Source organism: Hemiscyllium ocellatum, chromosome 18 (genome assembly GCF_020745735.1).
Source record: "Hemiscyllium ocellatum isolate sHemOce1 chromosome 18, sHemOce1.pat.X.cur, whole genome shotgun sequence".
Lineage (NCBI taxonomy): Eukaryota > Metazoa > Chordata > Chondrichthyes > Orectolobiformes > Hemiscylliidae > Hemiscyllium > Hemiscyllium ocellatum.
This window is the reverse complement of record NC_083418.1, coordinates 42,438,109-42,465,955: the sequence shown is the minus strand read 5'-3', so window position 1 is coordinate 42,465,955 and position 27,847 is coordinate 42,438,109. Positions and strand designations below refer to the sequence as shown.

Sequence of the window (27,847 nt, the reverse complement as noted above, 5' to 3'; positions counted from 1 at the left end):
AGCCTAAGGAACTTCAGCATGTCCATAATGACTCTTAAAAATTTTTTATAGATGCACCATAGAAAACATCCTATCTGGATGCATCACAGCACGGTGTGGCAACTGCCCTTCCCAAGACTATAAGAAACTACAGAGAGTTCTGAACTTAGCCTAGTCCATCGTACAAATAAGCCTCCCATCCACAGACTTTATCTATACTCCTGCTGCTTCAGGAAAGCAACCAACATAATCAATGACTCCTCCCATCCTGGTTATATTCTCTTCCACCCTCTTCCATCAGGCAGAAGATATAAAAGTTTGAATACACGTATGAACAGATTCAAGAACAGCTTCTTCCCAGCTGCTATTGGACTTTTGAATGGCCCTCTTAAATGTTAATGTTGATCTTTCTCGGCACTTTCCTGGCAGCTGTAACACTGTATCCTGTGCTCTGTGATATTACCCTGATGCACATGTATAGTATGATCTGCCTATAAAGCCTTTAAGACAGCACTTTTCACTGTACCTCGGTACACATGACAGAAATAAATCAAATCATCTCAGCATCCTCCTAAGGTCTCTAAGCATCACAAATGCCAATCTTCGGTCAAATCCATTCACTCCATGTAACACCAAGAAACAGCTGAAGCATCAGATATTGTAAAGTGCCATGACAACATCCTGACAATAATACAGAAAGCCTCAGCTCCATAATTAGCTGTGCCCCTAACCATATTGTTCTTCCAGCTCCCAACTAGCATCTACCCTGCAATATGGGAAATTACCCAGGTATAACATGATCACCATAAGTAGGATTATTAATTGCCACCCCAGTCTATTTTCAATCATCAGCCAAGTGATGGAATTGATCATCAACAGTACTATTTCAGCAGCACTTGTTCAGTAATATGTACTTTTTTAAAATCAAACTGTTCAGATATGTTATCACACATCTCTGGTGCAGGTGGCTCAGTTTTGATTCCACTAAGGCCACTCAGCTCCTGATGATTACTACCTTAGTCCAAGTATGAACAAATGTACCATACTCCTGAGAAGAGAGACTGCCCTTGATGTCAAGGCAACATTTGACAAAGTATGACATTAAAAGTCCCTTCCTTAGAGAACTGCAGTCAAAGAAAAACAAGAAGAATATTCTCCACAGGTGTCAAACCCAGTACAAAGAGACCGGGTGTAGTTGATGGAGATAAATCTCCTAATCCTGTGTCATTACCGAAGAAATTCCTCAGAAGAGTGTCCCAGACCTAGCAATTTTTAGCTGCTTTATCAATTATCTTTCTCCCATAGTACTGTTAGAGATGGGGATAGTCACATATGCTTGCATGATGTCCATAGGAACAAGAACTGGAAAACAACCAGGCTTGGGTTCAGAAATTAGATTAAATTGCTTACAGTGTGGAAACAGGCCCTTCGGCCCAACAAGTCCACACCGACCCGCCGAAGCGCAACCCACCCATACCCATACATTTACTCCTTAGCTAATACTACGGGCAATTTAGCATGGCCAATTCACCTGACCTGCACATCTTTGGACTGTGGGAGGAAACCGGAGCACCCGGAGGAAACACACGCAGACACAGGGAAAACGTGCAAACTCCACACAGTCAGTCGCCTGAGGCGGGAATTGAACCCGGGTCTCTGGCGCTGTGAGGCAGCAGTGCTAACCACTGTGCCACCGTGCCGCCAATAAAGTAATATTCACACCATACACGCGCCAGCCAATAACTATGTCAAACAAGAGAGAATCCTATCAACTCCCCTCATCATCCACATACATTACCATCACTGAACCTCTTGCTTTTGGCATTCTGGGGTGACCATTTACAAGAAACTGGATTCACTATATAAATACTGTGGCTACACAGGTTCAGAGGCTATCACACTATGGCCAATAATTCATCTCCAAACTCCCAAAGCTTATCCTTCACTTACAAGGCATAAGTAAGAATTGTGATAGAATGGTCTCCATATGCCTGGAGGACTGCATTCCAACAACACTCAAGATGACTTAAACCGTACAGGACAAAGCTTGGCTAATTAAATGTTATCCCTCCACTACTTTTAACATTCATTGTGTTTATCACTGATACATGGTGGCAACAGAGTGTACCATTTACAAGAGTGCAGCAACTTATCCAGGCTTCTTCAACAGCAGCTTCCAGATTTCCAATCTCGACCAACTAGGAGGAAGGAGCAACAGACACAGGGCAACACCACCAGCTGCAAGTTCCCCTCCAAGCCACAACCATCTTGAGTTTGATATCACCACTCCTTCACTATTGTCGGGTCAAAATACTGCTGTGGGTGGACCTATAAACCCATATACTATACTATAGCATTTCATGAAAGCAGCTCAGGCTCACCTATATATGGCAATTAGGGATGGTCAATAAAGGCTGGACAAGACACAGCTCTGCCATCCTGAGAACACATCATACAAGCAGTAAGCTCTTATGAGTATTTTCATAAATAGGTCCTAAGCCATTTGTTCACTCTGCAAGATTCACAATGAAAGCTTTCATGTTGAATAATGGCTACCCTGACAGAGTATTGTTTACTGTGCAATGGACATACTCACCAAGCAAAAGGCTGATTTTTTTGGAAAGGTAAGGTATATCAAAACATTGAGCAACAGGTAAATTTAACTGTTTGAAGCTGCTACTATGCAGTAGCAACATGCATGGTATTTTCCATTGACAAGATGCTGTCACCAAGCCAAAATGACATTTGCTGTTTATGCAAATAAATAACATGGTAAATAAATTTTATGCAGACGTAACTCGGTACATCAGTTGTACATTTGATCTGGTGGATTTATCATACAGCTTATACCTTTGGCTGTATGAAATAGACAGAACATTGACCATACTCAACAAGTCTAATTAAAAAATTCATCATTATATGTAATTCCCTGATTGTATAGAAATTGTTATCCAATCCCAAGTGCACTAAGATCATTAGACCTTACCAGGACAAAGGAAAATATCCAGACATTACTTTTTTTAAAAAAAGTTAGACGAGACTGCTGGGACAAAATTTGCGTTCTCCATGGAAATAGCTCAACCAGAATCAACTTGCCAACCAACTCGCAGATTTTCTTGCATGCAATATAAATTGTTGCTGCCTTTGTGATTTACTATTCTTGCATGTGTCCTGATAAGTGCAGGATGAACAGCTTCAACAGCACGTTACATTTTTCAACAATACTTGTTACCTTAAGCAACTATTTATTAAGTTTGAAGTTGCTGTTGGAGTTGTTGGTGAAGAGCCTGGCTTTGCTGTTGATGGCTTGTGTTGTGGGTACCTACTCTCTACAATGCTCAAGAGTAATTAATCACAAAGACTTTGTCCAGGGTTGTTCTTCCCCAGCATAATGGGATCCAATTACAGGCTTGGAGATTGGCTTTAAGAATATCATAGTATAATATTGTAGGAACCGACCTAGGGTGTGGATTCTCATGCTCAGCTGACTACAGAATACCATCTCAGTGTGCAGGAACACTACATACACAACAATATGGCCAACTTAGCAAGGATGAACTCAAATAAATGTTCTCATGCCAATCAACTTCCTGCAAAAACATTGGTATTAGAGATATTGTTCTGTTATTTGATGTTGCAGATAGATCTGAAGCATCAAAAGTGGAATACTTCCAGTTACTCTATTTGATCCAGTAGGTTGTTAATGCCTCACAGCAGGGAACCACTGCCTGGGAATTTTAACCTTTGGTTTTTAGACAAGTCCATTCTCTCTTCAAAGCCTGCTTTTGTCAGACAATGAGTCATTTTAACACCTCATGTGGAATTTTTGGTGAAATAATCAAAAATAGCAAAACTACTAAAATGAGTTGAGGTGGTGTACTATTCATTATGACCTTGGGATCTTGCAGTTTGGAGAAAGAATTTAAATTTTTACAAATTCTCTCTTTCCAAACTTACTGCATGGCTCAAGATTTCTGAGGTTTAGACAAAGCTGTTCAGTGTGCTAGATACTATAGTCATCAGCAAACAAGAGTCCAATTAGTAGCTCCTCTGTAATCGTGTGTGAGCTCTGAGCCTTTGCAAGTTGAAGAGATTGCAGTCTGTCCCAAATTAAAATGTGTTGTCCGAAGTTGAGATCTTTGAATATGCATAAAATGGCTGAAAAAATAGATGGCAAATAGATCTGATTCTATTATGCAGCATTACTTCACGTCATTGATGATAGGAAAAACATCTGATGAGACACCTGTGAGTATCACACTCCATGCATGCAATTGAGATGAGTAGATAACCTGATTTTCATTTCAGAACAACACTTACTTGTACTCTAAACAAAAGCAAAATACTGCAAACACCAGAAATCTGAAATAAAAACAGGAAGTGCTGGGAAATTGAGCAGGTCTGCTAACATTTGTGCAGACAAACAGACTGTTAATTTCTTTCCACAGTTGCTGTTGGGCTTGCCAAGTTTGTTTATGTTTGTACAGCATTTTCCACAGGCAACTGGAACTACTTTACTTGCAATGGATTCAACCGTGATTTTGATTTTAAAAGCCACACAACTGAAAAAAAAACAATTCACTCTAAACCCATTCAGTTGCGAAGAAGGCCATATCAGGCTCAAAATGTTAACTTTGCTTCATCCCCACTTTCTTCAAAATTTTCTGTTTTCATTTCAATATGAATTAAAGTTTTTTTTTCAATCTGAACCTTACTAAGGCAATATTTGCTGTCCAGCTGAGTTGGTGAGATCCACTAGTTTAACACTGTCAGCCTAGATGACTATTGATGTGGGAAATGGCAAAATATAAATTGTTACTCTCCTAAGATTTTTCTTGGGGAAGAGTGGGAGGATATTTACTGTGCATACCTCCAAGATAATGTGTTCAAGTGTGCTTGCGGCACAGTAGTGTGCAAAACAGTTAACGTTCCATTCCCCCAGACCAACATCTCTTGGCTTATCAAACAAAACAATTTGAGGGGAAAACAAATGTTTTTAAAAATATGAATATTTTCCTTGATTCACATCTTTACATAATGCAGTTTATCATCAGGAAGATGAGGATCTATCCATAGTCAACTCACAGAATGCACTTGGAGCAAAAGAATATAGATACCCATTTCCTCTGGTTTTGACAACTTTTGAGCAAAATTAGAAATTACAGTGGATCAAACTCAGGAAAATTTCAGTATCAGTCAAATTTAGCTATTCAGGTAAATGGATCTCTACATGTTTTGGTAATCTATATTTAGAGTACCTTGGCTAAAAGCAAGTATCTTTCACCCAGTTATACCTATGGTCAAATGCAAGCGAAACAAAAAACAGTCCACTGAGAAAAGAAACGAAATGGAATTCAAACATTGGGTACCATATGGTCTCCTTACCTGCTGCATCTATGGTAGTACACTTCTGATACATTGATGTACGGAGTGTTGGCGTTCTAACATTCAAAGTTCTGATTTTGTCAACTCGGGCATCAAATACCTTTAAGATTTGGTCTTTGTCATCATCATCATGGCACATTATTTTGTTGTCAATGAATGAAGCAAACATTTGTGTTTCAAGGAATCTGGACAGGAATGGCAGGTAAGGTTCAGGCTGGTCTGAAAGGAAAGAAGCCTGTGAAGAAAGAATAGGAGAATGACTCAACAAAAGACAACAGTTTAACATAGAAGCAACGAGATGCCTAATGATATAAATTTGGTCTGGAGTTACATAATATACTTATAATATATCATACACAAGTAAGTACTTGTGTAGTGATGCTACATCTGAATACTTAAATGTGTTCCCTCATTGTTATAGGTTGCATCAATTCCTGGGGAGTAAAAGGAGAAAATTAATTTGGGCACTATTTTCTGGCATAATGAAATTTTTATCAGTAATTTTAATGCAACCAAGTGTTATACATAGGGAGTTAAGATCAAGCACAGTATTCAAGCAGAGATAGATGCAGGGAATAAATTGGGGGGTGAGGGGGTGGGCAGGTGTGCATGAATGAAAAAGAGATTGGAACCCGATATTAAAAAGGATGTAGTGCAGTGGGTCTCAGAAGGGGTAGAGATTGGGCCAAAATATGTGGCAATGGTGTTATGTGAATGGACAGTGAAGATGTAGACAGAAGAACCACAAGGGATAGGCAGGATCTTGATTTAGTACCTCACTCAAAAAGGAACACTTCCAAAAATGCAGTACTCCAAAAGCTTGTCATAAAATTGACAACCTTGACTTATGAAGTTGCTAAAGTATGGCCTGAATCCATATCCTTCTGATGCAATGTGTTGTCACTGAGTCAAGGCTGACACTTTAATTTAGGTGAGCTTTTTATTTCAAAATAGACAAAAGAAAAGATAAAGAGAGGCATTATTAAGGGTATAATTCTAAAACTGAAGCAAGTAAAATAAGAAATGCTTCAGGGTGGCAGAGAGGGTTGGGTGGTAAATCTGCACAAGTTATTGAAGGCATCAGAGCAAGATGAGAAAACACTGAAGAATGCCTGTAGGATGCGGATAAGATATAATTAAAAATTGTATAAAAAAATGATTTGATATCCAATTGGATTACAGCATCAAAGCTGAGCCTTGCACTTGAGGAAGGATATAATGATTTTAGAGAGGGTGCAGAAAAGATTCCAAAGAATGTTTCCAGTGATGAAGGGCTTCAGATGTACAGAGCTGAGGTTGTTCTCCTCAGTAACGGAAAGAATATTAGATTTTAAAAGTTTAACAGAAGATCAAAGGTCAAAAGTAAAGGAGCAGGAAAATTTTGGAGAATCAAAAACTGCAAAACGGGGATAGATAATAAAGCACCAGCATTTAAAGAGAGTGACATCAGTGTAACATAATTGGAAAGGTGACACAGGAGGGAAGGTTTTAGATTCTTGCTGTAGGTTTTGGGGTAGGAAGAGACCTGTACAAGCTGATGAGTTACATTAAGTTGCATTTTAACAGATCAGGGACAAACATCCTGTAAGGGTGTTGGCTAGTGCTTTTGGTGGCAATGGGAGGTGAATATTTAAAACTAACTTGGCAGGGTTTGAGAACCAAGATTTAGCATGAGAAGGGAAAAATATGATGCTCAGAGAATTTGGAAAGACGGGTAACTCTGGAGTAAGAAAAAGGAAGGTAATAACTGTGGTCAATCTCAAATGTGATGCCCCACACAAAAGGTTAGTATACAAAATTAGAGCGTATGGGTTTTGGGAATATAAACAGTCATGGACTGAGAACTGGTTAATAGTCAAAAGACAGCAGAAGGAATAAATGGATCATTTTCAAGTTGGAAAGCTATGATTAGTGGAGCATCCGAAGAGTCAATGCTTGATACTAGTTATTCAATGATTTGGGATGAAATGTCATTTTCCAAGTTAACAGATGACACAAATCAAGGTGTAAGTGAGATGTACAGTACGGAAACAGACCCTTCAGTCCAACGTATCCATGCCAACCAGCTATCTAGCCCATTTGCCAGCATTTGGCCCATATCCCTCCAAACCCTTTCTATTCATATAATCAATTCAATACCTTTTAAATGTTGTAATTGTACTAACCTTCACCACTTCCTTTGGCAGCTTATTCCATGCATGCACCACCTTCTGCATGAAGAAGTTGCCCCTTAGCTCCCAGTGAAATCTTTCCCCTCTCACCTTAAATCTATACCTTCTAGTTTTGGCCTCTCCCACCTTGGGAAAAAGATCTTATCTATTGACCTTATCATACCCCTCATAGTTTCAAAAATCTTGTAAAGTCACCCCTCAGCCTTCAACGCTCCAGGGAAAACAGCCCCAACCTACTCACCCTCTCCCTACAGCTCAAACCCGCTAACCCTGGCAACATCCCTGTAAATCTTTTCTGAACCCTTTCAAGTTTCACAACATCTTTCTTACAGCAGGGAGACCAGAACTGCATACAGTATTCCAAAAATAACCTACCCAATGTCCTGTACAGCCACAACATGACATCTTAACTCCTTTATTCAGTGTACTGACCAATAAAGGAAAGCATACTAGACGCCTTCTTCAATATCCTATCTAAGACTCGACTTTCAAGGAACTATGAACCTGCTCCCCAAGGTCATTTTGTTCAGCAATACTCCCCAGGACCTTACCATTAAGTGTATACGTCCTGCCCTGATTTGCCTTTCTAAAATGCAGCACTTCACATTTATCTAAATTAAATTCCATCTACCACTTCCATTGGCCCATCAGATCAGATGACATTGTATTCTAAGACAACATTTTTTGCTGTCCACTATACCTGCAAATTTGGGGACATCTGCAAACTTAATACCTTCCTCCTATTTTCACATCTAAATCATTTATATAAATGAAGAAAACATGTGGAGACAACACCAATACTACAAACAGCACACGAATGGTCACCGATGTCCAGTCTGAAAAGCAGCCCTTCACGACCATCCTCTGTCTTTTACCTTCAAGCCAGTTCTGTATTCAAATGGCTAGTTCAAATTGTATTCCACGTGATCTAACCTTGCTAACCAGTCTGCCATGAGGAAGCTTATCAAATGCCTTACTGAAGTCCATATAGAACACATCCACCACTCTGCCCTCATCAATCCACTTCATTATGTCTTCAAAAATGTCAATCAAGTTAGTGAGTCACAATTTCCCACACATAAAGCCACATTGACTATCCTTAATCAGTTCTTGCCTTTCCAAATACAGGTAAATCCTGTCCCTCAGGAGTTCCTCCAACACCACCAATGTCAGGCTCATTGGTCAACAGTTCCCTGGCTTTTCCTTACCACTTTGCTTAAATAGTGATAGCATATTAGCCAACTTCCAGTCTTCCAGCACCTCACCTTTGGCTATTGATGATACAAATATCTCAGCAAGGGGCCTAGCAATCATTTCCCTAGCTTCCCACAGAGTTTTTGGGCACACTTAATCAGGTCCTGGGGATCTATCCACCTTTGTGCATTTTAAGACATCCAGCACTACCTCCTTGGTAACATGGACATTTTTCAAGATGATGTCATTTATTTCCCCATGTTCTACACCTTTCATATCCTTCTCCGCTGTAAACACTGATGCAAAATATTCATTTAGTGTCTCCCCATCTCCTGCGGCTCCATATATACGTGGCCTTGCTGATCTTTAATGGGTCTTATTCTTTCCCCAGCCCTAGTTACTCTTTTGCCCTTAAATGTACTTGTAGAATCCCTTTGGATTCTCCTTAACCCTATTTGCAAGAGCTTTCTCATGTCCCCTTTCTCCCCTCCTGATTTCCCTCTAAAGTATATTCCATCTGCCTTTAAGGATTCACTTGATTTCTGCTGTCTATACCTGACATACGCTTCCTGCTTTTCCTTGACAAAAACCTCGATTTCTCTAGTCATCTAACATTCACTATACCTAAGAACCTTACCCTTCACCCTAACAGGAACATTATGCCTCTGGGCTGACATTATCTCATTTTTGAAGGCTTCCCATTTTCAATCCGTTTACCTGCAAATATCTGTCCCCAATTAACTTTTGAAAAGTTTTGCTTAATACCATCAAAATTGGTCTTCCTCCAATTTAGAAATCTATCTTTTAGATCTGGTCTAGCCTATTCCATCACTATTTTAGAACTAATAGAATTATGGTAGTTGGCCCCAAAGTGCTCCCCCACTGACACCTCAGTCACTTGCCCTGCTTTATTTCCCAAGAGTAGATCAAGTTTTGCATCTTCTCTAGTAGGTACATCCACATACTGAATCAGATGTTTTGTTGTAGACCCTTAACAGATTCATTTCCATCCAAGCCCTTAACACTATGGCAGTCCCAGTCTATGTTAAAATCCCCTGCCATGACTACCCTATTATTCTTACAAATAATGGAGATCTCCTTTACACATTTGTATCTCAGTTTCTTGCTGACTACTGGTAGTGGTGGTGGTTGGTGGGGGGAGGGGGGGTTGTTTATACTTCAATCCCACAAGATGATCATCCATTTCTCATTTCTCATTTCTACGCAAATAACTTCCCTGAATGTATTCCCAGGAGTATCCTCCCTAAGTACAGCTGTAATGTTATCCCTAATCAAAAATGCCACTCTCCCTCTTCTTGTGCACCCCCCACCTCCTTTCTCTCCTTCCCATGGCATCTATATCCTGGAACATTAAGCTGCCAGTCCTGTCCATCACTGAGCCATGTCTCTGTAATTGCTATGATTGTTGTGAGAAGATACTTTATGAAAATTTGGAGATGCTAAGCACTTGAGCAAAAGTCTGGCAAATGGAATATCATGTGAGTCATAGATGTTTAGAACATGGATAAAGGCCCTTTGGCCCATTGAGTCTGAGCCAGTCAAAAGCAAGCATCTAACTACTGAAATCTCTACCGCTCTTCATATGGCATTACAAGAGCAAATTTTTTCACAGGAGGGTGATAAGTGTCTGGAACATGCTGCTAGAGATAGTGGTGGATTGTGAGGACAGTGATATCATTTTAAAAACATTTGGAGATACATGCATGGATGGGCTAGCTATGGAGAGATATGGTTCAAACACTGCCAAATGGGACTAGTTTAATTGTGAAAATTGGGCTGCATGGACAAGTTGGGCTGAAGGGCCTCTTTTCATACTATAAACCTCGATGACTCTCCCTTAACTTCTCCCTTCATCTGAAGCTTGGTGACTCTCAGGTTGAACAACCACCAGTCATCTCTCTTAATAAAAGCAGGTTTATGGTTCAGTAGAATTATGGCTGTTCACCATGTATTCCCTTGCCTTGTTTATTCTGCATCACCTTAACATTGACAGGATTCAATTTCATTTATCTCTGACCATCACGTTTATATCCTCTTGTAATCTGAGGCTATTTTCCTCATTATTTATCATTCTACCAATTTTTGTATCATCCATGAACTTACCAATCGATCTTCCTACTTTCAAGTCAAAATCATTTATGTATGTACTACAAACAGCAAGGATCCCAACACTGATCCTTGTGGAACCCCACTGAATACAGACTTCCACTGAAAAAAAACACCTGTAGGCCAGTTGCTAATCACACATAAAAATAGCATTTGTGAACTCAAATAACCTGAGTCCCAGCCACTTGCTTGGGCTGTTTGGAACTGGTTCATCTCAGAGGAAAACAAGGGAAATGACATAAGGTATAAATTCCTGCTTGGTGGAAGAGTGTGAGGTAATGCTAACAGTGTCCTTGGGACAGAGCCTATAATGACACAGGCTTAGCAGATGAGCCAGAACCAATGAGATTAGATTAGATTAGATTAGATTAGATTAGATTAGATTAGATTCCCTATAGAATGGAAACAGGCCCTTCATCCCAAGAAGTCCACAATGATCATCTGAAGAGTAACCCACCCAGACCCATTCCCCTACATTTAGCCCTGACTAATACACCTAATACTACTGGCAATTTAGCATGGCCAATCCACCTGACCTGCACATCTTTGGATTGTGGGAGGATACCAGAGCACCCAGAGAAAACCCACGTAAACATGGGGAGAATGTGCAAACTCCCCATAGACAGTCACCCAAGAATCAAACCCGTATCCCTGGCACTGTGAGGCAGCAGTGCTAACCACTGAGCCAGCGTGCTGGCAGTTTAGTGGCATAAAGTACAATTAAGACACTGTAGTTCAGGAAGAGAAGGAAAAAGTAAAAAAATGAAGGATTTAGGGCAAATAGCCAGTGGAAACTCTGGAGATCAACATTCGCCGAAGTGGAGAACCCTACTCTGGAAATGGAGAGACTACATCAAGGACATGAAAAATTGCCTGGCTAGTGTGAGCTCGTATTCTTGAATATAAGCTTTTATTTTATGTGACTGTTCGGGGAACATCTAAGAAACCTAGTGGATAGGCGCAGAGATTTTAGTTTTGTATGAATTACATGCCTGCTTTTAACCTTTTCTTAACCAAATGATGTCAAGAATGTCTGTTTTAACTAAATAAAGTTAGTTGATACAGATTTGACTCTTTTCCTCTTTGTGCTAAGCCAGTAACAGTCTTCAAGGGTGGTAACCAAGCAACATATCCTTCGACTACCACCTTCTACTTCTTGCCACTCAGCCAATTCTGAACTGAGTTAGCCAAATTTCCTTAGATACCATAGATGCTGACCATCGCTATTTATCACCCATCTAACTTGTCAAAAGCCTTGCTGAAGAAGAAGTAAACTACATCAAATGTATTCTCATCTACACACCTGGTCACCTCTTTCAAAGATTCAATCAAGTTAATCAGATATGACCTCCCCTAGTGAGGTGTCCAAAACATTGGAGAAATGGTCATGCATAGTGTTAGGAGGAATGGATCTGGGTGGGTTACTCTTCGAAGAGTCGGTGTGGACCTGTTGGGCCGAAGGGCCTGTTTCCATACTGTAAGAAACATAATTTAATCTAAGCAGAAATACTGAGTACTTAGAGTCATAGAGATGTACAGCATGGAATCAGACCCTTCGGTCCAACTCGTCCATGCTGACCAGCTATCCCAACTGCCTACACCTGGTCTATAATCCCTCCAAACCCTTCCTATTCATATACTCATTCAAATGTCTTTTAAAAGTTGCAATTGTACTAGTCTCCACCACTTCCTCTGGCAGCTCATTCCATACACATACCACCCTGCGCATGAAAAGATTGCCCTTAGGTCTCTTTTATATCTTTCCCCCTCACACTAAGCCTATGCCCTCTAGTTTTAGACTCCCCCACCCCAGGGAAAAGACTTTGTCTATTTATCCTATCCATGCCCCTCATGATTTTGTAAATCTCTATAAGATTACCCCTTAGTCTCCGACGCTCCAGGAAAAATAGCCGCAGAAGTGTGGTGTCCAAACAGACTTTGGTGCCCTTGTGTTGAGTCATTAAAAACTAGCAGGCAAGTACAACGTTTGATCATTATTGCAAATGTTATGTTGGTCTTCATCGCAAAGGGATTTGAATACAGAAATGGAGATATCTTGCTGCAAGTGCACAAAGCCTTGGTGAGACCATGCTTGGAGCTTGGTGTTTAGTTTTGGTCTTCCTATCTAAGGGAGTGCAATGAGATTCATCAGACAGATTCCTGGAATGGCAGAATTGTTTTGAGTTCAAACTGAGGAATGTGGGCCTGTACTGTCTGAAGTTCCAAATAATAATAGTTGGCTGTCTTGAAACTTAGAAAATCCTTAGAAGATGTGACAAGGTGGATGTAGAAAGGATGTTTACCCAGCTTATTAGTTTAGAACCAGGGCACTAACTCAGAATAAGAAGTAGGCCAATGAAGACAGAGAGGAGCAGGAACATCTGCACTCATAGGAGAGCGAACCTTTAGAATTGTCTATCCCAGGTGGCTACAGAAGCTTAACATTGAGCACACTCAAGACAGTGATTGATAGATTTCTGGAGACAAAATATATCAAAGGATATAGAAATAGCACAGGAAAGTGTGGTTGAGATATTGTTGATCAGCTATGATCTAATTTAGTGACCCAACATCCACAATAGGCTAAATGGTCTACTCCTGTGCCTATATTCCTACTTAGAGCTGATAAGATTTAGAGCAATTCGTCACTCAGAGGATGGCGAATCTTTGGAATTCCTTGTTCAAGAGACTTTTGGAGAATCATTCAGTTATTCAGTACATTCAAGACTGTGACTGACAGATTTCTACTAAAAAAACAGTGTTAGGTGAAGGGGTAAATGTAGGGAAATGGGTCTGGGTGGGTTGCTCTTCGGAGGGTCGGTGTGGACTTGTTGGGCCGAAGGGCCTGTTTCCGCACTATAAGTAATCTAATCTAAAAAAAAAATCAAGAGATACAGGGATAATGCAAGAAAACGGTATTTTAGATCAGCCATGATCTCTCTAAATGATGTAGGAGGCTTGAAGGAATAAATTGCCTATTCCTGCTCCAATTTTTTAATGTTCTAATTAATGCAATAAAATCTAAATTAAGTTTACAGTGAATATATTTAAATATGTGAAGCTTATAAACAAAGTAGGTGAGCAGATGGCAGACAATAACATGGGAATATGATATTGCAGTTATATCAGGTATGAAACTCAAAAAGGGAAGAACTGGGCATTAAGTATTCAAGAATAAAATTGTTCAGAATATTGAAGGAATGAAATAGAGGTGAAGAATGGCAGGTTGACACCACCCTGTAGCTGAACACTAACTCCCCCTCCCACTCCACCAAAGACATGCAGGTTCTGGGCCTCCTGCATCGCCAAACCCTAACCACCCGACGCCTGGAAGAAGAATGTCTCATCTTCTGTCTTGGGATCCTGCAACCACACGGGATAAATGTGGATTTCACCAGCTTCCCCATTTCCCCTCCCCTGAACCTATTCCAGCGCCCCACCCACCCCCCCCCAACCCCGTATGCACCCGCCCCTCTCTGGGGCAGCTGGACTGGACACCAACAAGACTGCTACAATTGCCGTTATGGGTTAAGTCTCCAAATAGCGTGTACTAGAACTCCAGGGAAAGTGGGGGGAGAGACAGAGAGGGCGGGCAGTCAGTCATTTGGAGACAGTGCCTGTTTAATCACTGGAAACAAAAGACGCGATCACTGTTGGAAACACGTCTTTGACACAATGTTTCCATCAGGACCTCCAGATCTCCTTCGGATAATCGATTTTTGGATAATTGGTATTCGGATAATCGAGGTTCCTCTGTAAATATAGTCAGTCATGGTTTGGACATACTGTGACACACCGTGTTGCTGTGTTAGTCAGAATGTCAGCGAACCATTAAGAGACATGCCCATTACTTTGTCATAGCACGTGGACCTGAGGTCATAAAGGTCATAGATACCATCTTAACTCCGATTACTTGAAGCTTGACATGTTATTGAAAGCCTATTACTCCTTGTAATTGAAAAGCCTAATATTAGCTTAAACAGTGATGTGCTTGTGAATATCATATTTGTACATTAGTTATCTCTAATAAATATTGAATTCTTTAAAACCACATTATTCTTGTCCAGTTTCTTATGTTGAAAGGGAATAACATTAGCATTGCTTATAAATAAAATGTGCTGATATCCAATAGTGTGCTAAAGGTATTCTGCGACTAGTAGTTATTGCAGAACAGAAATGCATTACCAGTCCTGGAAATAATATTTTAATCTAATTTCACAAGTTTCTTTTGATGTTTATTTCAGTGTCCCTTTAAGGAAATGTTAATTAGTTCATTAGTTTAATCCTTCTTAAGATTTCTCAAATGAGAATAAAAGAGACACTAGGGTAGGGAGATCCAAGATGGCGGCGATCTAATAGGTCTGCCTTAACCCATGCAAGGTGGTGCTTTTACCCTCCCTTTATTAGTTATTTTGGCAAAAATTGGCAATTTTATGTCCCCAAAAACTTTGTGCCTTAGTCATCTTCCCTGATCGTCAAAACTAAGGGAAAAGGACCATGCGGATCACAACAAGCAGAGCATTCCCCTGCAGCAACAGACATGTCTACAGCTGCAGCATTGACCTCCATGGATGTTTCTTTGGACCTATCTGCGCAACAGAACCTGGTCTCGGACTTCGTGAAACTCCGAGAGAAGATCAATTCAGCAATGGAGGACACCCGGATCAGGCTGGAACCGATCTCAGCCATGCTGCAAAAGCATGAGCAGGAGATCCAGTGTCTCAGGTAGCATATGGAGGAGGTGGAGGAGTGGACCGGTGCTTCAGAGACCACGGCAGAATCCTCAGTGGTTTGGGTCCAGGCCCTGGAGAGGCAGGTACAGTCCTTAGAGGAGCAGGTTGACGACCTCGAAAATCATCTTACTGGGCTGCCAGAACGGGAGGAAGAAACCCATCTAGTCAGCTTTCTGGAGCAATGGCTCCCACAGTTCTTAACACTGGAAGTCGAGGTGGGCCCACCAGGTTGCAGTGTGCAAGTGGATCAGACCAATGCCTTCGCCCGGTTATAGGCAACTACAGCACTATAGAGATAGGCAAATGGTATTGGCTGCTGCCAGAGCACTGGGGAAGAATCCACAGGCCCTGATCTACAAGGTGTCAAAATTATATTTTTCAAGACTTTTCTGTGGCTTTGATCCACAAGAGGAAGACCTTCGATGAAGTAAAGAAGAGACTGAGAGACTTGAATATTCAGTATTCTGTAAGGTACCCAGCAGTGTTACACTTTAGCCAAGGAGGGTCCATGCACAATTTTGATTTGTCAGTAAAGTCAAAGTATTTCCTGGAAACTATAAAATAGACTGGTTGGTTCAAGAAATATGGACAATAGTGTTCCCTTTGTTTCTCTGTTGTCTATATTTCGGGCGGCACGGTGGCACAGTGGTTAGCACTGCTGTCTCACAGCGCATGAGACCCGGGTTCAATTCCTGACTCAGGCGACTGACTGTGTGGAGTTTGCACATTCTCCCCGTGTCTGTGTGGGTTTCCTCCGGGTGCTCCGGTTTCCTCCCACAGTCCAAAGATGTGCGGGTCAGGTGAATTGGCCATGCTAAATTGCCCGTAGTGTTAGGTAAGGGGTAAAATGTAGGGGTATGGGTGGGTTGCGCTTCGGCGGGTCGGTGTGGACTTGTTGGGCCGAAGGGCCTGTTTCCACACTAAGTAATCTAATTGTTTATCTGATTTTGTTCTTTTAATATATGGGGTCCTTTTTCTCTTCTTTCTCCCCTCCCATTGTCATTATTCGCCTGCCTTTTTCCCCTTTTTCTCTGTCTTGGTTTGGGATGGGGGTGTTTGGGGGACTGGGGTTTTTAAATCAGTAATGATTCGAGTCAGGTTGAATGCCCACTTTTAATTTTCTTGTTATAAGATACATGCATTCTTTACTTTGTTTTGCCTGGGTTTGGAGCATGGCTTCAACTAGAAGGAGCCATGGAGGCGTCAGTAGGTAGTGTTAGTGCCTCCTGTGGGCAAGGGTGAAAGTTTCCTCCTATTTGTTTCATATGTTGGTTCATTATAGGAATGATTTGGAGATGCCAGTGTTGGACTGGGGTGTACACAGTTAAAAATCATACAACACCAGGTTATAGTCCAACACTATAATTGGAAACACACTAGCTTTTGGAGCGATGCTCCTTCATCAGGTGATTGTGGAGGGCTCAATCGTAACACAGAATTTATAGCAAAAATTTGCAGTGTGATGTAACTGAAATTATACATTGAAAAATTGATTGTCTGTTAAGCCTTTCCTCCGTTAGAATACAGTGATAGTTTCACTTCTTTCATGTGTAAATCACAAAACCCTTCTTTTTAAAGTTGCATTCTCGGGTTAGGAGAATAGTTTTTAGAAGCTTTGCATTGACAGTTTTTGTAGTGGTATTTTCTAGTTTACACGAATATTTTACTGTTTCCACTCGGCACATTATTAGTGGGGGTCTTCCTCTCCGGGGATCATGGGCTGTTTCAGATGGTTATGGCTAACTGTTTTTTTTAAATGGTGCACCTGGAATATGAAGGGGAGTCATTCATCAATTAAGAGAAAGAAGATACTTTAGAGTCTTAGAAAGGAAAGGGTTGATGTTACCCTGTTGCAAGATTAGATTAGATTCTCTACAGTATGGAAGCAGGCTCTTCGGCCCAACAAGTCCGCACCAACCCTCTGAACAGTAACCCACTCAGACCCATTTCCCTCTGACTAATGCACCTAACACTATGGGCAATTTAGTTTGGCCAATTCACCTGTCCTGCACATCTCTGGATTGTGGGAGAAAACTGGAGCAGCCGGAGGAAATCCATGCAGACAAGGGGAGAATGTGTAAACTCCACATAAGGAGCATTTAATGTTACAGCAAGGAGGGTTCGGCTGGATGTTTCTCTTGTCTTTTAATTCTAAAAGCAGAAGAGTAGCTATACTCATTCAGAAGAATCTTCTATTTCAGTTGTTAGACCAAATTAAGGACAAATATGGGTGGTTTGTGATCCTCAAAGGTTTTATACAAGGAATATGGGTTTTTGAATGTTTATTGCCCCCCCGGCACACCTCCTCAAATTTTTCCAGGTTGATGGCCCTTGGAACGCACCACCAGATTATAGAAGGAGACTTCATTCATCTTATATACCCCGAGATAGTAAGGATGCTCATGGGTATTGTAGGCACCTCACCACAATCCAAACAACTGGTGGACCTGAGTAGGGAGTTGGGGCTAGTGATTTGTGGAGATGTCTTCACCTTGAGGGTAGGGACTTTACCTTCTTCTCCAACCCACACTAGGATTGACACATCTTTTGCTCCACCGACCTTTTTTGATTCAGTGCTGCCCTGTAGAATTGGGAGCATAGCTATTTCTGACCTATGCAGCAGTGTTTCTGGAGGTGAAGGCCAGAGGGAATGAGACAAGTTTGCAGCATTGGTGCATGGATCCTTTTCTCCAGAAAGACAGTAAATTTATTGAGTGCTTTTCATGGGAATTTAAAATTTTTTGGAATATTAATTCGGGTACAGCCAGTAATCCATGGGTGCTCTGGAAGACTACCAAGGCCTATGCAAGGGGTTTGATTATTCCTTACTCAGCAACCTGGAAGCGGCAGGGGAAAGAGCAGCAGCATATGCTTGAGGCCCAGTTGAAGGCAGCCAAGATGGTATACTTTGATAGGCCGTCTGTGACCAAGTTGCAACGGATTACAGTTCTCAGGGCTGCTCTGAACTCTGTGCTCACTCAGACAACAAAGAGGAAGATCTCTTTTGCGAAACAGAAGTTATTTGAGCATGGTGATAAGCCGGGTAGATACCTGGCACATCTGATCAGGAAGGAAAGTGCCCCCAATCTATTACGTCCATCAGAGAGTGTGCTAGTACTCTTACTTGCGATTCCAAAAAACTTAACGCAGCATTTAGGAAATTCTATTCTGATGTTATGAAGATGTGGATGTATTTTAAGGGAGTTAAAAGCAGAACTACCGGACACAGCACCAAATGTTCTCAATAAAGGAACAATGTGACACTTGGTCAAACAACTCTATTAGCTTGTTATCTGGAGACTAAAATAAATTCAAATTCAGCCAAACAGTTTAAATTATACACCGAAAAATATCAAACTCCAATCCAGTTTAAATTGAGTATATTGAAAATCTTAAAAGCCAATGACATAATCCAATGCTTTGGGGGTACAAGACTGGGAAAATTGAACAGTTGAGAGAACTGACAAGCCCAACATGTAAACAGACTGCCTGAAAAATAGCTCTCTCAAAAAGGTACCTTTTTAATCAGTAACATGTGACGCAGAAATTCCTAAGAAAACTAAGAGACGGCATGGGAAGATTTGAATAGAAGAATGAAAACAGCCTGGTTTTGAGATAAGTAGTGTGGTTTTGCAAATCTTAATTGGGAGTTTTATTGGACTAGTATTACAGATGGGAAGGTAAAAGATAGGTTAGAGGAAGAAATGTAAATAGTTGTGAGTTAATTATTCTCTGTATACTTTAAGAAACAAAGTTGTTAATTTTTACTTTCATTCTTGGCTACTCGATTTTTTACAGATTACTGCATGTGATAAATCTTGGCTGTGTTGCTGGTTTTAAATTAAGCAGGAGGGTTTACCCTGTGTCTTAACACTGAGTTGTACCGGTCAAAGGGCTGTGAGGACAGGTTGATAAAGATGTAATTCTTTTTCATGAACTTGGACCTCCCAGGTATAATTAGAGAGCAGGCGTCCCTTTCGAATGCCTCTCTAACAATCCAAGAGATAGGGGAGGCAGTGAGGCAGCTCCAAAGTGGTAAAGCGCCTGGACCAAATGGATTTCAAAGTGAGTTTTATAAAGAGTTAATAAACATGTTGGTCAGGTCAATGTTGGACATGTATAATTATTCATACAAAGAGACAGGAATTCTCTTTAGGAATGAGGCTGGAAGCCTTGGGGGTGGAGAGATAAATGGGAGAGGGGGTGGAACTAGGGAGAAGGTAGCTGGGAGTGCAGTAGGTAGATGGAGGTGAGGGTAAAGGTGATAGGTCAGAGAGGAGGGTGAAGCGGATAGGTGGGAAGGAACATTGGGAGGTGGGACAGGTCATAAGGGCAGTGCTGAGCTGGAAGGTTGGAATGAGGGTGGGGGTTGGTGAAATCAACTCCACCACCCAGTGGATGAACATTTCAGCGCTCACCTTGACCATAACCTCACACCCCATCACAAAAGAAAAGGTCATTCGTGAAGAAGGGCTCTGGCCCAAAACATTGATTTTCCTACTCTCAGGTGCTGCCTGACCAGCTGTGCTTTTCCAGCAACACACTCTCAATTATTCGTACAGTCAGGACTGCCTCCCATTCTCTCAGTGAGAAGCTAATCTCTCCCTTATTCTTAAGGGAAAAGCCTCAGGGGACTGTGCTTTATAAAGGCGCATATCACTGTTAAACGTGGATTTTAAAATTCTGTCGGAAATGCTGACACTGAGGTTGTAAAGGAGGACCAGACAGGTTTCATTAAGAGTCGCAAGTCTCTAATAACATTAGAAGAGTGCTGTATGGTGTCCAAGTGTACCAGCATAAGTCAACTCTAGGCTTGGTAGTCTCCCTAAATGCAGAGAAAGCGGTTGACCAGGTGGAGTGGTTATATCTTTTTTATGTCCTAGAACAGTTTGGTCTTCACCAGGTCGTGGCAGTATTATATAAAGATCCTAAGGCTGTGGTTCTCACTAATAGCATAACGTCTGACAATTTTAGTATTGGTAGAGGTAGCCAACAAGGGTGCCCCCTTTCACCACTGCTATTTACATTAGTGATTGAGCCGTTGGCGGAGGCTAACCAGAGGGACCCCCAATATAGTTGCTCTGGAGTGGTATTAGGGGAGTGTAAAAACACCCTTTATGCAGAAGACATCGTCTTTTTCTATCTAATTCAACAATGTCTGTGCCCCTTTAATACAAAAGATTAATTTATTTGGCTCATTCTCAGGGTATAAAATCAATTTTATTAACCTTCCAGATTTCAAGAGATATTAATTAAGTCTCCTATTATCCTATGTGAATGATTGGGCTTGCCAGGACTCAAGGTCAATTTGACTGGACATCAAGGCCTCCCAAGTAAAATGCCCCCTTATTATTTGTTGTTTATGCACAAGTTAAACCCACATTGCTAACTGACAGAGTTAGCAGTTACTGCCTTTGCTGTTGAATTCATGTATCACTGGATATCGGCATGCATCTGGGAAAATTAAACAACACTGAAATTCACAACTGATCTTGGAGGAACCTGTTTGGAGAGGTCAGAGCACTGAATCAGATAAGTGGATGTTTTATGCGTGGTCTTAAAATAAGTCTATAGTAGTGAGTAGTGTGGGTTCTTTCTTGATTATATGTTTTATTGAGCTATGTCTCTTGATTAAACTTAAAATATAAACCATAAGTATGAATTTAACCTGTTTTGTAGAAGAATAAGACAGTACTATTTGCTGGGTCTGTAGAGTGAAAGAAGCAAAAAATGGCCCATGGAAGAGTGATATGCTTTGCTTGTTGGGTTACTGAGGATTATATCTGCAATAAATGCTGTTGGTTGCAAATCTGATCAGATCAAATGGATCGGTAGAGAGGCAGTTAGAGGAATTTGCAAGAGCAAGGGGATGTGATGGAAGGCAGTTATATGAAGGGGGGCGGGGGAAGTCTCAGATACAGTCGCAGAGATGGGTTAACTCCAGGAAAGGTAAGAGAGGTAGGCAGGTAGTTCAGGAGTCTTCTGTTGCTATCCTCATTTCAAACAAGTATACTGGTTTGGAAAATGTAGGGAGTGATGGATTCTCAGGGGGATGTAGCATGAACAGCCAAGTTTCTGGTATTGAGGCTGACTCTAAAGTTATAAGTTGGAGAAAGGCCAATTTTGACGGTATTAGGCAAAAACTTTCAAAAGCTGATTGGAGGCGGATGTTCGCAGGTAAAGGGATAACTGGAAAATGGGAAGCCTTCAGAAATGAGGTAACAATAATCCAGAGAAAGTATATTCCTATTAGGGTGAAAGAAAAGGCTGGTAGGTATAGGAAAGCTGGATGATAAAGAAACTGAGATTTTGGTTAAAAGAAGGAAGCATATGTCAGGTATAGACAGGATAGATCAAGTGAATCCTTAGAAGAGTATAAACTCAGTAAGAGTATACTTAAGAGAGAAATCAGGAGGGCAAAAAGGGGGCATGAGATAGCTTTGGCAAATAGAATTAAGGAGAATCCAAAGGGTTTTTACAAATACAGTAAGGACAAAAGGGTAACTAGGGAGAGAGAGTAGGGCCTCTCAAAGATCAGCAAGACGGCCTTTGTGCAGAGCCGCAGGAGATGGGGGAAGATACCAAACAAGTATTTTGCATCAGTGTTTAATGTGGAAAAGGACATGGAAGATATAGAATGTAGGGAAATAGATGGTGACATCTTGAAAAATGTCCATATTATAGAGGAGGAAATGCTTGAAACAGTTAAAGGTGGATAAATCCCCAGGACCTGATCAGGTGTACCCAAGAACTCTGCGGGAAGCAAGGGAAGTGATTGCAGGTGCTTTCACTGAGATACTTGTAGCATCGATAGTCACAGGTGAGGTGCCAGAAGACTGGAGGTTGGCTAATGTGGTGCCACTGTTTAAAAAAGGTGCTAAAGACAAGCCAGGGAACTATAGAATAGTGAGCCTGATGTCGGTGGTGGGCAGGTTGTTGGAGGGAATCCTGATGAACAGGATGTACATGTATTTGGAAAGGCAAGGACTGATTAGGGATAGTCAATATGGCTTTGTGCGTGGGAAATCATGTCTCACAAACTTGATTGAGTTTTTTGAATAAGTAACAGAGGAATGATGAGGGTGGAATGGTGGATGTGATATATATGGACTTCAGGAAGGTATTCAACATGGTTCACCATGGGAGACTGATTAGCAAGGTTAGATCTCAGAGAATACAAAGAGAACTAGCCATTTGGATACAGAACTGGCTCAAAGGTAGAAGACAGAGGGTGGTGGTGGAGGGTTGTTTTTCAGACTGAAGGCCTGTGACCAGTGGAGTGCCCCAAGGATCGGTGCTGGGTCCACTCCTTTTCATCATTTATATAAATGATTTGGATGTGAGCATAAGAGGTATAGTTAGCAAATTTGCAGATGACACCAAAGTTGGAGGTGTAGTGGACAGTGAAGAAGGTTATCTCAGATTACAATGGGATCTTGTTCGGATGGGTCAATGGGCTAAGAAGTGGCAGATGGAGTTCAATTTAAATAAATGTGAGGTGCTGCATTTTGGGAAAGCAAATCTTAGCAGGATTTATACACTTAATAGTAAGATACTAGGGAATGTTCTGAACAAAGAGACCTTGGAGTGCAGATTCATAGCTCCTTGAAAGTGTTGTTGCAGGTAGCTAGGTTAGTGAAGAAGGCATTTGGTATGCTTTCCTTTATTGGTCAAAGTATTGAGTACAGGAGTTGGGAGGTCATGTTGCAGCAGTACAGGACGTTGGTTAGGCCACTGTTGGAATATTGCGTGCAATTCTGGTCATCTTCCAATCAGAAAGACTTTGTGAAACTTGAAAGGGTTCAGAAAAGATATACAAGGATGTTGCCAGGGTTGGAAGATTTGAGCTATAGGGAGAGGTTGAATAGGCTGGGGCTGTTTTCCCTGGAGCATGGGAGGCTGAGGGGTGACCTTATAGAAGTTTACAAAATCATGAGGGACATGGATAGGATAAATAGACAAAGTTTTTTCCCTGGGGTGGGGGAGTCCAGGACTAGAGGGCATAGGTTCAGGGTGAGAAGGGAAAGATATAAAAGAGACCAAAGGGGCAGAGGGTGGTGCATGTATGGAATGAGCTGCCAGAGGAAATGGTGGAGGCTAGTACGATTGCAACATTTAAAAGGCATCTGGATGGGTATATGAATAAGAAGGATTAGGAGGGTTATGGGCCAGGTGCTAGCAGGTGGGACTAGATTGGGTTGGGATATCTGGTTGACATGGATGAGTTGGACCAAAGGGTCTGTTTCTGTGCTGTACATCTCTATGACTCTATGAAGTGAAGTCTGTCATGGAGCATTGCAGAAACCCAATTGTCTGTAACACAGTTAAAGCATGGAGAATGATGCGACAAAGCAAGGGTAATTTATATAAACCTCCCCTTTTTACTCCCATAGTAGGAATGCCAGGATTTCGGCTAGGATCGATGAATTTTGGCTTTAGGTTCTGGAGTCTAGAGGAGTCTCCTGTTTGGGAGACTTTTTTGAGGGGGAGGTCATGATGTCTTTCAATCAGCTGAGCCAGAAGTATGAATTGTCCAATACGGACCTCTTTCATTATTTTCAGATTAGGGATTTTCTACAGAAAAAGACTACATTTACTGGTTAATCCCTATAAGTCTGATGTGGAGAGGAGAGTATTTCAGTCCACAGGTACTCTCTCGATCAGAACCCTCTACCATTTACTAGGACGTAGTCTCTCGAAGGACACTGAATGGCTGGATCTGGACTCAGGAATTGGGGGTGTATATCTCGTCAGACGCATGGGAGGATATTTGGAAGAATGAGAGGAAGATTTCAATCTATACTAGGACGCAGTCTCTCCACGGGTTCTATATGGCTCCGGAGCAACTTGCAAAATTTTAAAAAGGAACATATCCAATGTGTCCTAAATGTAAAACAGATACTCATGCCACAAGCTTCGTAGGTATTGGGGCACTATGACGAGTGTTTTGGAAGGGATCTTGGGAACTGAGGTCAAGGTAGATCCGGTGTCCTTCCTCTTGGATCTGCCAAATGCTCTCTTTAGATGTGAATGGGAAGAAACTGTTTAATATGCTTTCATATTGTGTGAGGAAGAACATTCTGATGAGCTGGATATTGGAAAATCCCCCAGGACTTTCAGGATGGCGTAGGTTAGTTGTGGAAAATATCCCCCTAGACTTGCTTACAAGTATGGTGCACCAGAAAACTGAACTTTCTTTGTAGGATATGGTGGCTCCTTTTGAATTATATGAATGCAGACTTGTCGGCTATATTGATTAGAGCCTTAGTATAGCTGAGAAGGCTGTGTCTGGCGGGCGGGGGGCCACTGAGAGAAAGAATCCCAAATAAATACGGGTTTGCCAACTGACACTCCTGGTGATGGGAAGCTTTGGTGTAATTTAACTTAGTTCAATCTAATTTAATTTAGTCTACTTTGTTTCGTTATTTATTGAATTTTGGTGTGGGTAGTTTTTTTTCTCTTGTTTGTGAAGTAGAGTAGTAGTTCATTTATTGTTGTTATACTATAAGATTGTTATACTATTTTATAGTAATTTTATAATTTTATTTAAAAAATCAATCTTTTTCCATAAAAAAAGAGATACTAGGGTTAAACGTTTGTTTACTTGATTTCTTCAAAAGGATATAAATAGAAACTGGACAGGCAGTTAGTTAGATAGCTAGCGTATATTCAAAGTTCCACCAGCAGCACAACATATAAACTTTGTTCTCACGGAGGCCGACTAAGGCCTGACCCTGATCTGTTGTAGAATCTTAGCAAACTCTTAGTTAAGTGTCAATAGGGAAACATTTACTGAAAAGTGATAATAGCATTTAGAAATTTAGTTTGGCTCTGGAAGAGAACATGTAACAATTGAGCAAACATACTTTAGCATAACACAGTCAATTTCAGTGGGATAAGAATGGACAAGTTTCAACCTGTAAAGTAACAATCAGCTTTTTTTAAAAAAAAAGAGGAGTTTGCTTTGGCACATATGAGGTACAGACAGCAAGGTTAAGCTGGGAAAGGAAAGGGAACATATGAGAGATATCAAGTTGAAATTAGAGAGACAACAAAAGAGCATGAGAAGCGAAGGGCAACTCGCACAAAAAGGGAGTTCAGACAAGTTTTATATGTATATAGATAAGAAGAAGCGTCTTGCAGTGCAGTGTCATGTGCCTGCCTCTGGACCAGAAGATCCAGGATCATGGCTCAGTTGCTCCAGAGATAGATCAGAATAAGTATGAACATTGATTAGGAATCAAAACTGGGCTTTTTCCCAATGTTAATTAGTGACCTGAACTTGAATGTCATACTTGCAAAAAATGCAGATGATACAAACTTGCAAGTACCCTGAACTGTGAGAAGAACAGCGATAGACCTCAATAGCATATAAACTGGTGCAAAATGCAGACAAATGGCAAATGATATTTAATGCTGAACAAAAAGATCTTGGAGTGCAGGTTCATAGTTCCTTGAAAATATAAGTCTTAAATGGATAGGATAGTGAAAAAGGCATTTAGTATGTTTTCCTTTATTGGTCAGAGCATTGAGTCATAGTAGTTGGGAGGTCATAGTATACATTGATTTGGCCACTTTTGGAATATTTTGTGTAATTCTGATCTCCATCCGAAAGGAGGATGTTGTGAAACTTGAATGGGTTCAGAAAAGATTTATAAGGGTATTGCCAGGGTTGTAGGGTTTGAACTATAGGGAGAGGTTGAATAGGCTGCAGCTTCAGAGGCTGAGGGGTGACCTTATAGAGGCTTATAAAATCATGAGGAGCATGGAAAGGGTATATAGACAAGGTCTTTTTCTTCGGGTAGGGGAGTCCGGAATTAGAAGGCATAAGTTTAGGGTGAGAGGGCAAAGGTTTAAAAGGGACCTAAGGGGCAACCTTTCTCAAGCAGAGGGTGTGCAGTCGGATGGGTGTGTGCGGGCGGAGGAATGAGCTGCTATAAGTGGTGGAAGCTGGTACAATTACAACATTTAAAAGATATTTGGATGGGTGTATGAATAGGAAGGGTTCAGAGGGATATGGCCAAATGCCAGCAAATGTGACTAGATTAATTTTGGATATCTGGTCGGGATGGATGAATTGAACTGAAGGGTCTGTTTGCGTGCTGTACACATCTCTATGGCTCTATTACTCTAAGTGTGAAATAATGCATTTTGCGAGGAAGAAGTAATGATGACGTAAGATTCAGTACAACATAAAAAGGTAACGTCACCATAGTCTTATCAGGCCATAGAACTGCATTACCATTAAAGAGAGGATGATGGTGATGGTTTAACCAGATGGCCAATAGGACTATGGCAATTTTACTATTACCTTTATTCTATTCAGGATGAAGAAAGAGAGATACCTCATGTTAAAGTACACAAGTTGTAGAAGATGTCAGAATAGATTTAGAAAATGATCACAAAAGCTTAAGAGTCTGGACTTTCTAAACCTTGCAAGGTTAGATTTTAGACACTGTGGTTGGTTGCCTTAGAGAAAAGAAAGAGGAGGTTTGATTTGAGGGGTTCAAAATCATGAGCAGTCCGAAAAGAGAGGAATTGTTCCCACTGAAAAAAATTTGAAGAGGAGGAGCTTATCAATGTAAGGACATTGGCAAAAGGACCACAGTGTTCCTCACACCATCAACTACAAAAATATTAGTATTATGAACACTACCTAGAGTCACGGTGCAGCTTCCGAGCTAAAAGGTTCACAGTAAACATGACCTTCTCTCTTCGCCAACTGCAGAAGTGCAGAGAACAGAAAATGCCCCTGTATGTCGCTTTCATTGACCTCACCAAGGCGTTCGACAGGACACAGAGGCACTGCCAGTCGTCACCTTCAACTACAAACTCAACGCCATCCATCAGTTTACTTATCTTGGCTCTACCATCACTGATAACACAGAGATCGACAAGGGAATCAGGAAAGCAGCCTCAACTCTTGCTCACCTCACGACTTGAGCATGAACAAATTCCATGCTGACAATAAAAACAAAAACGTCAGTCTACAACGCCTGCGTCATAAGGACACTGCTGTATGGCAGTGAAACATGTACTACATATGCTAGACAGGAGAGAAGACTGAGTACTTTCCATTTGAGGAGTATCCACCATATCCTGGGCATATCCTTGCAAGACAGTGTCCAACGCAGCGGTCCTATCTCGTGCTGGCCTTTCCAGCATGTACACTCTTCTCAGGCAGCATAGAGTGCATTGGTTGGGCCATGTCGACCACATGGAGGATGGTCGCATCCCAAAGGATATTCTCTATTGAGA

General features: G+C 41.2%; 1 protein-coding gene across 3 annotated transcripts in view; it reads right to left on the bottom strand.

Annotated features, from left to right (window-relative positions):
• The window catches only part of dennd5a (DENN/MADD domain containing 5A), a 268,461-nt gene that overhangs the window by 119,152 nt on the left and 121,462 nt on the right, over positions 1–27,847 (bottom strand). For all 3 annotated transcript variants that reach the window (XM_060838913.1, XM_060838915.1, XM_060838914.1), the window contains one exon: positions 5,365–5,599. In XM_060838913.1, the coding sequence (XP_060694896.1) occupies positions 5,365–5,599 (235 nt within the window). The remainder of the gene's footprint in view (positions 1–5,364; positions 5,600–27,847) is intronic.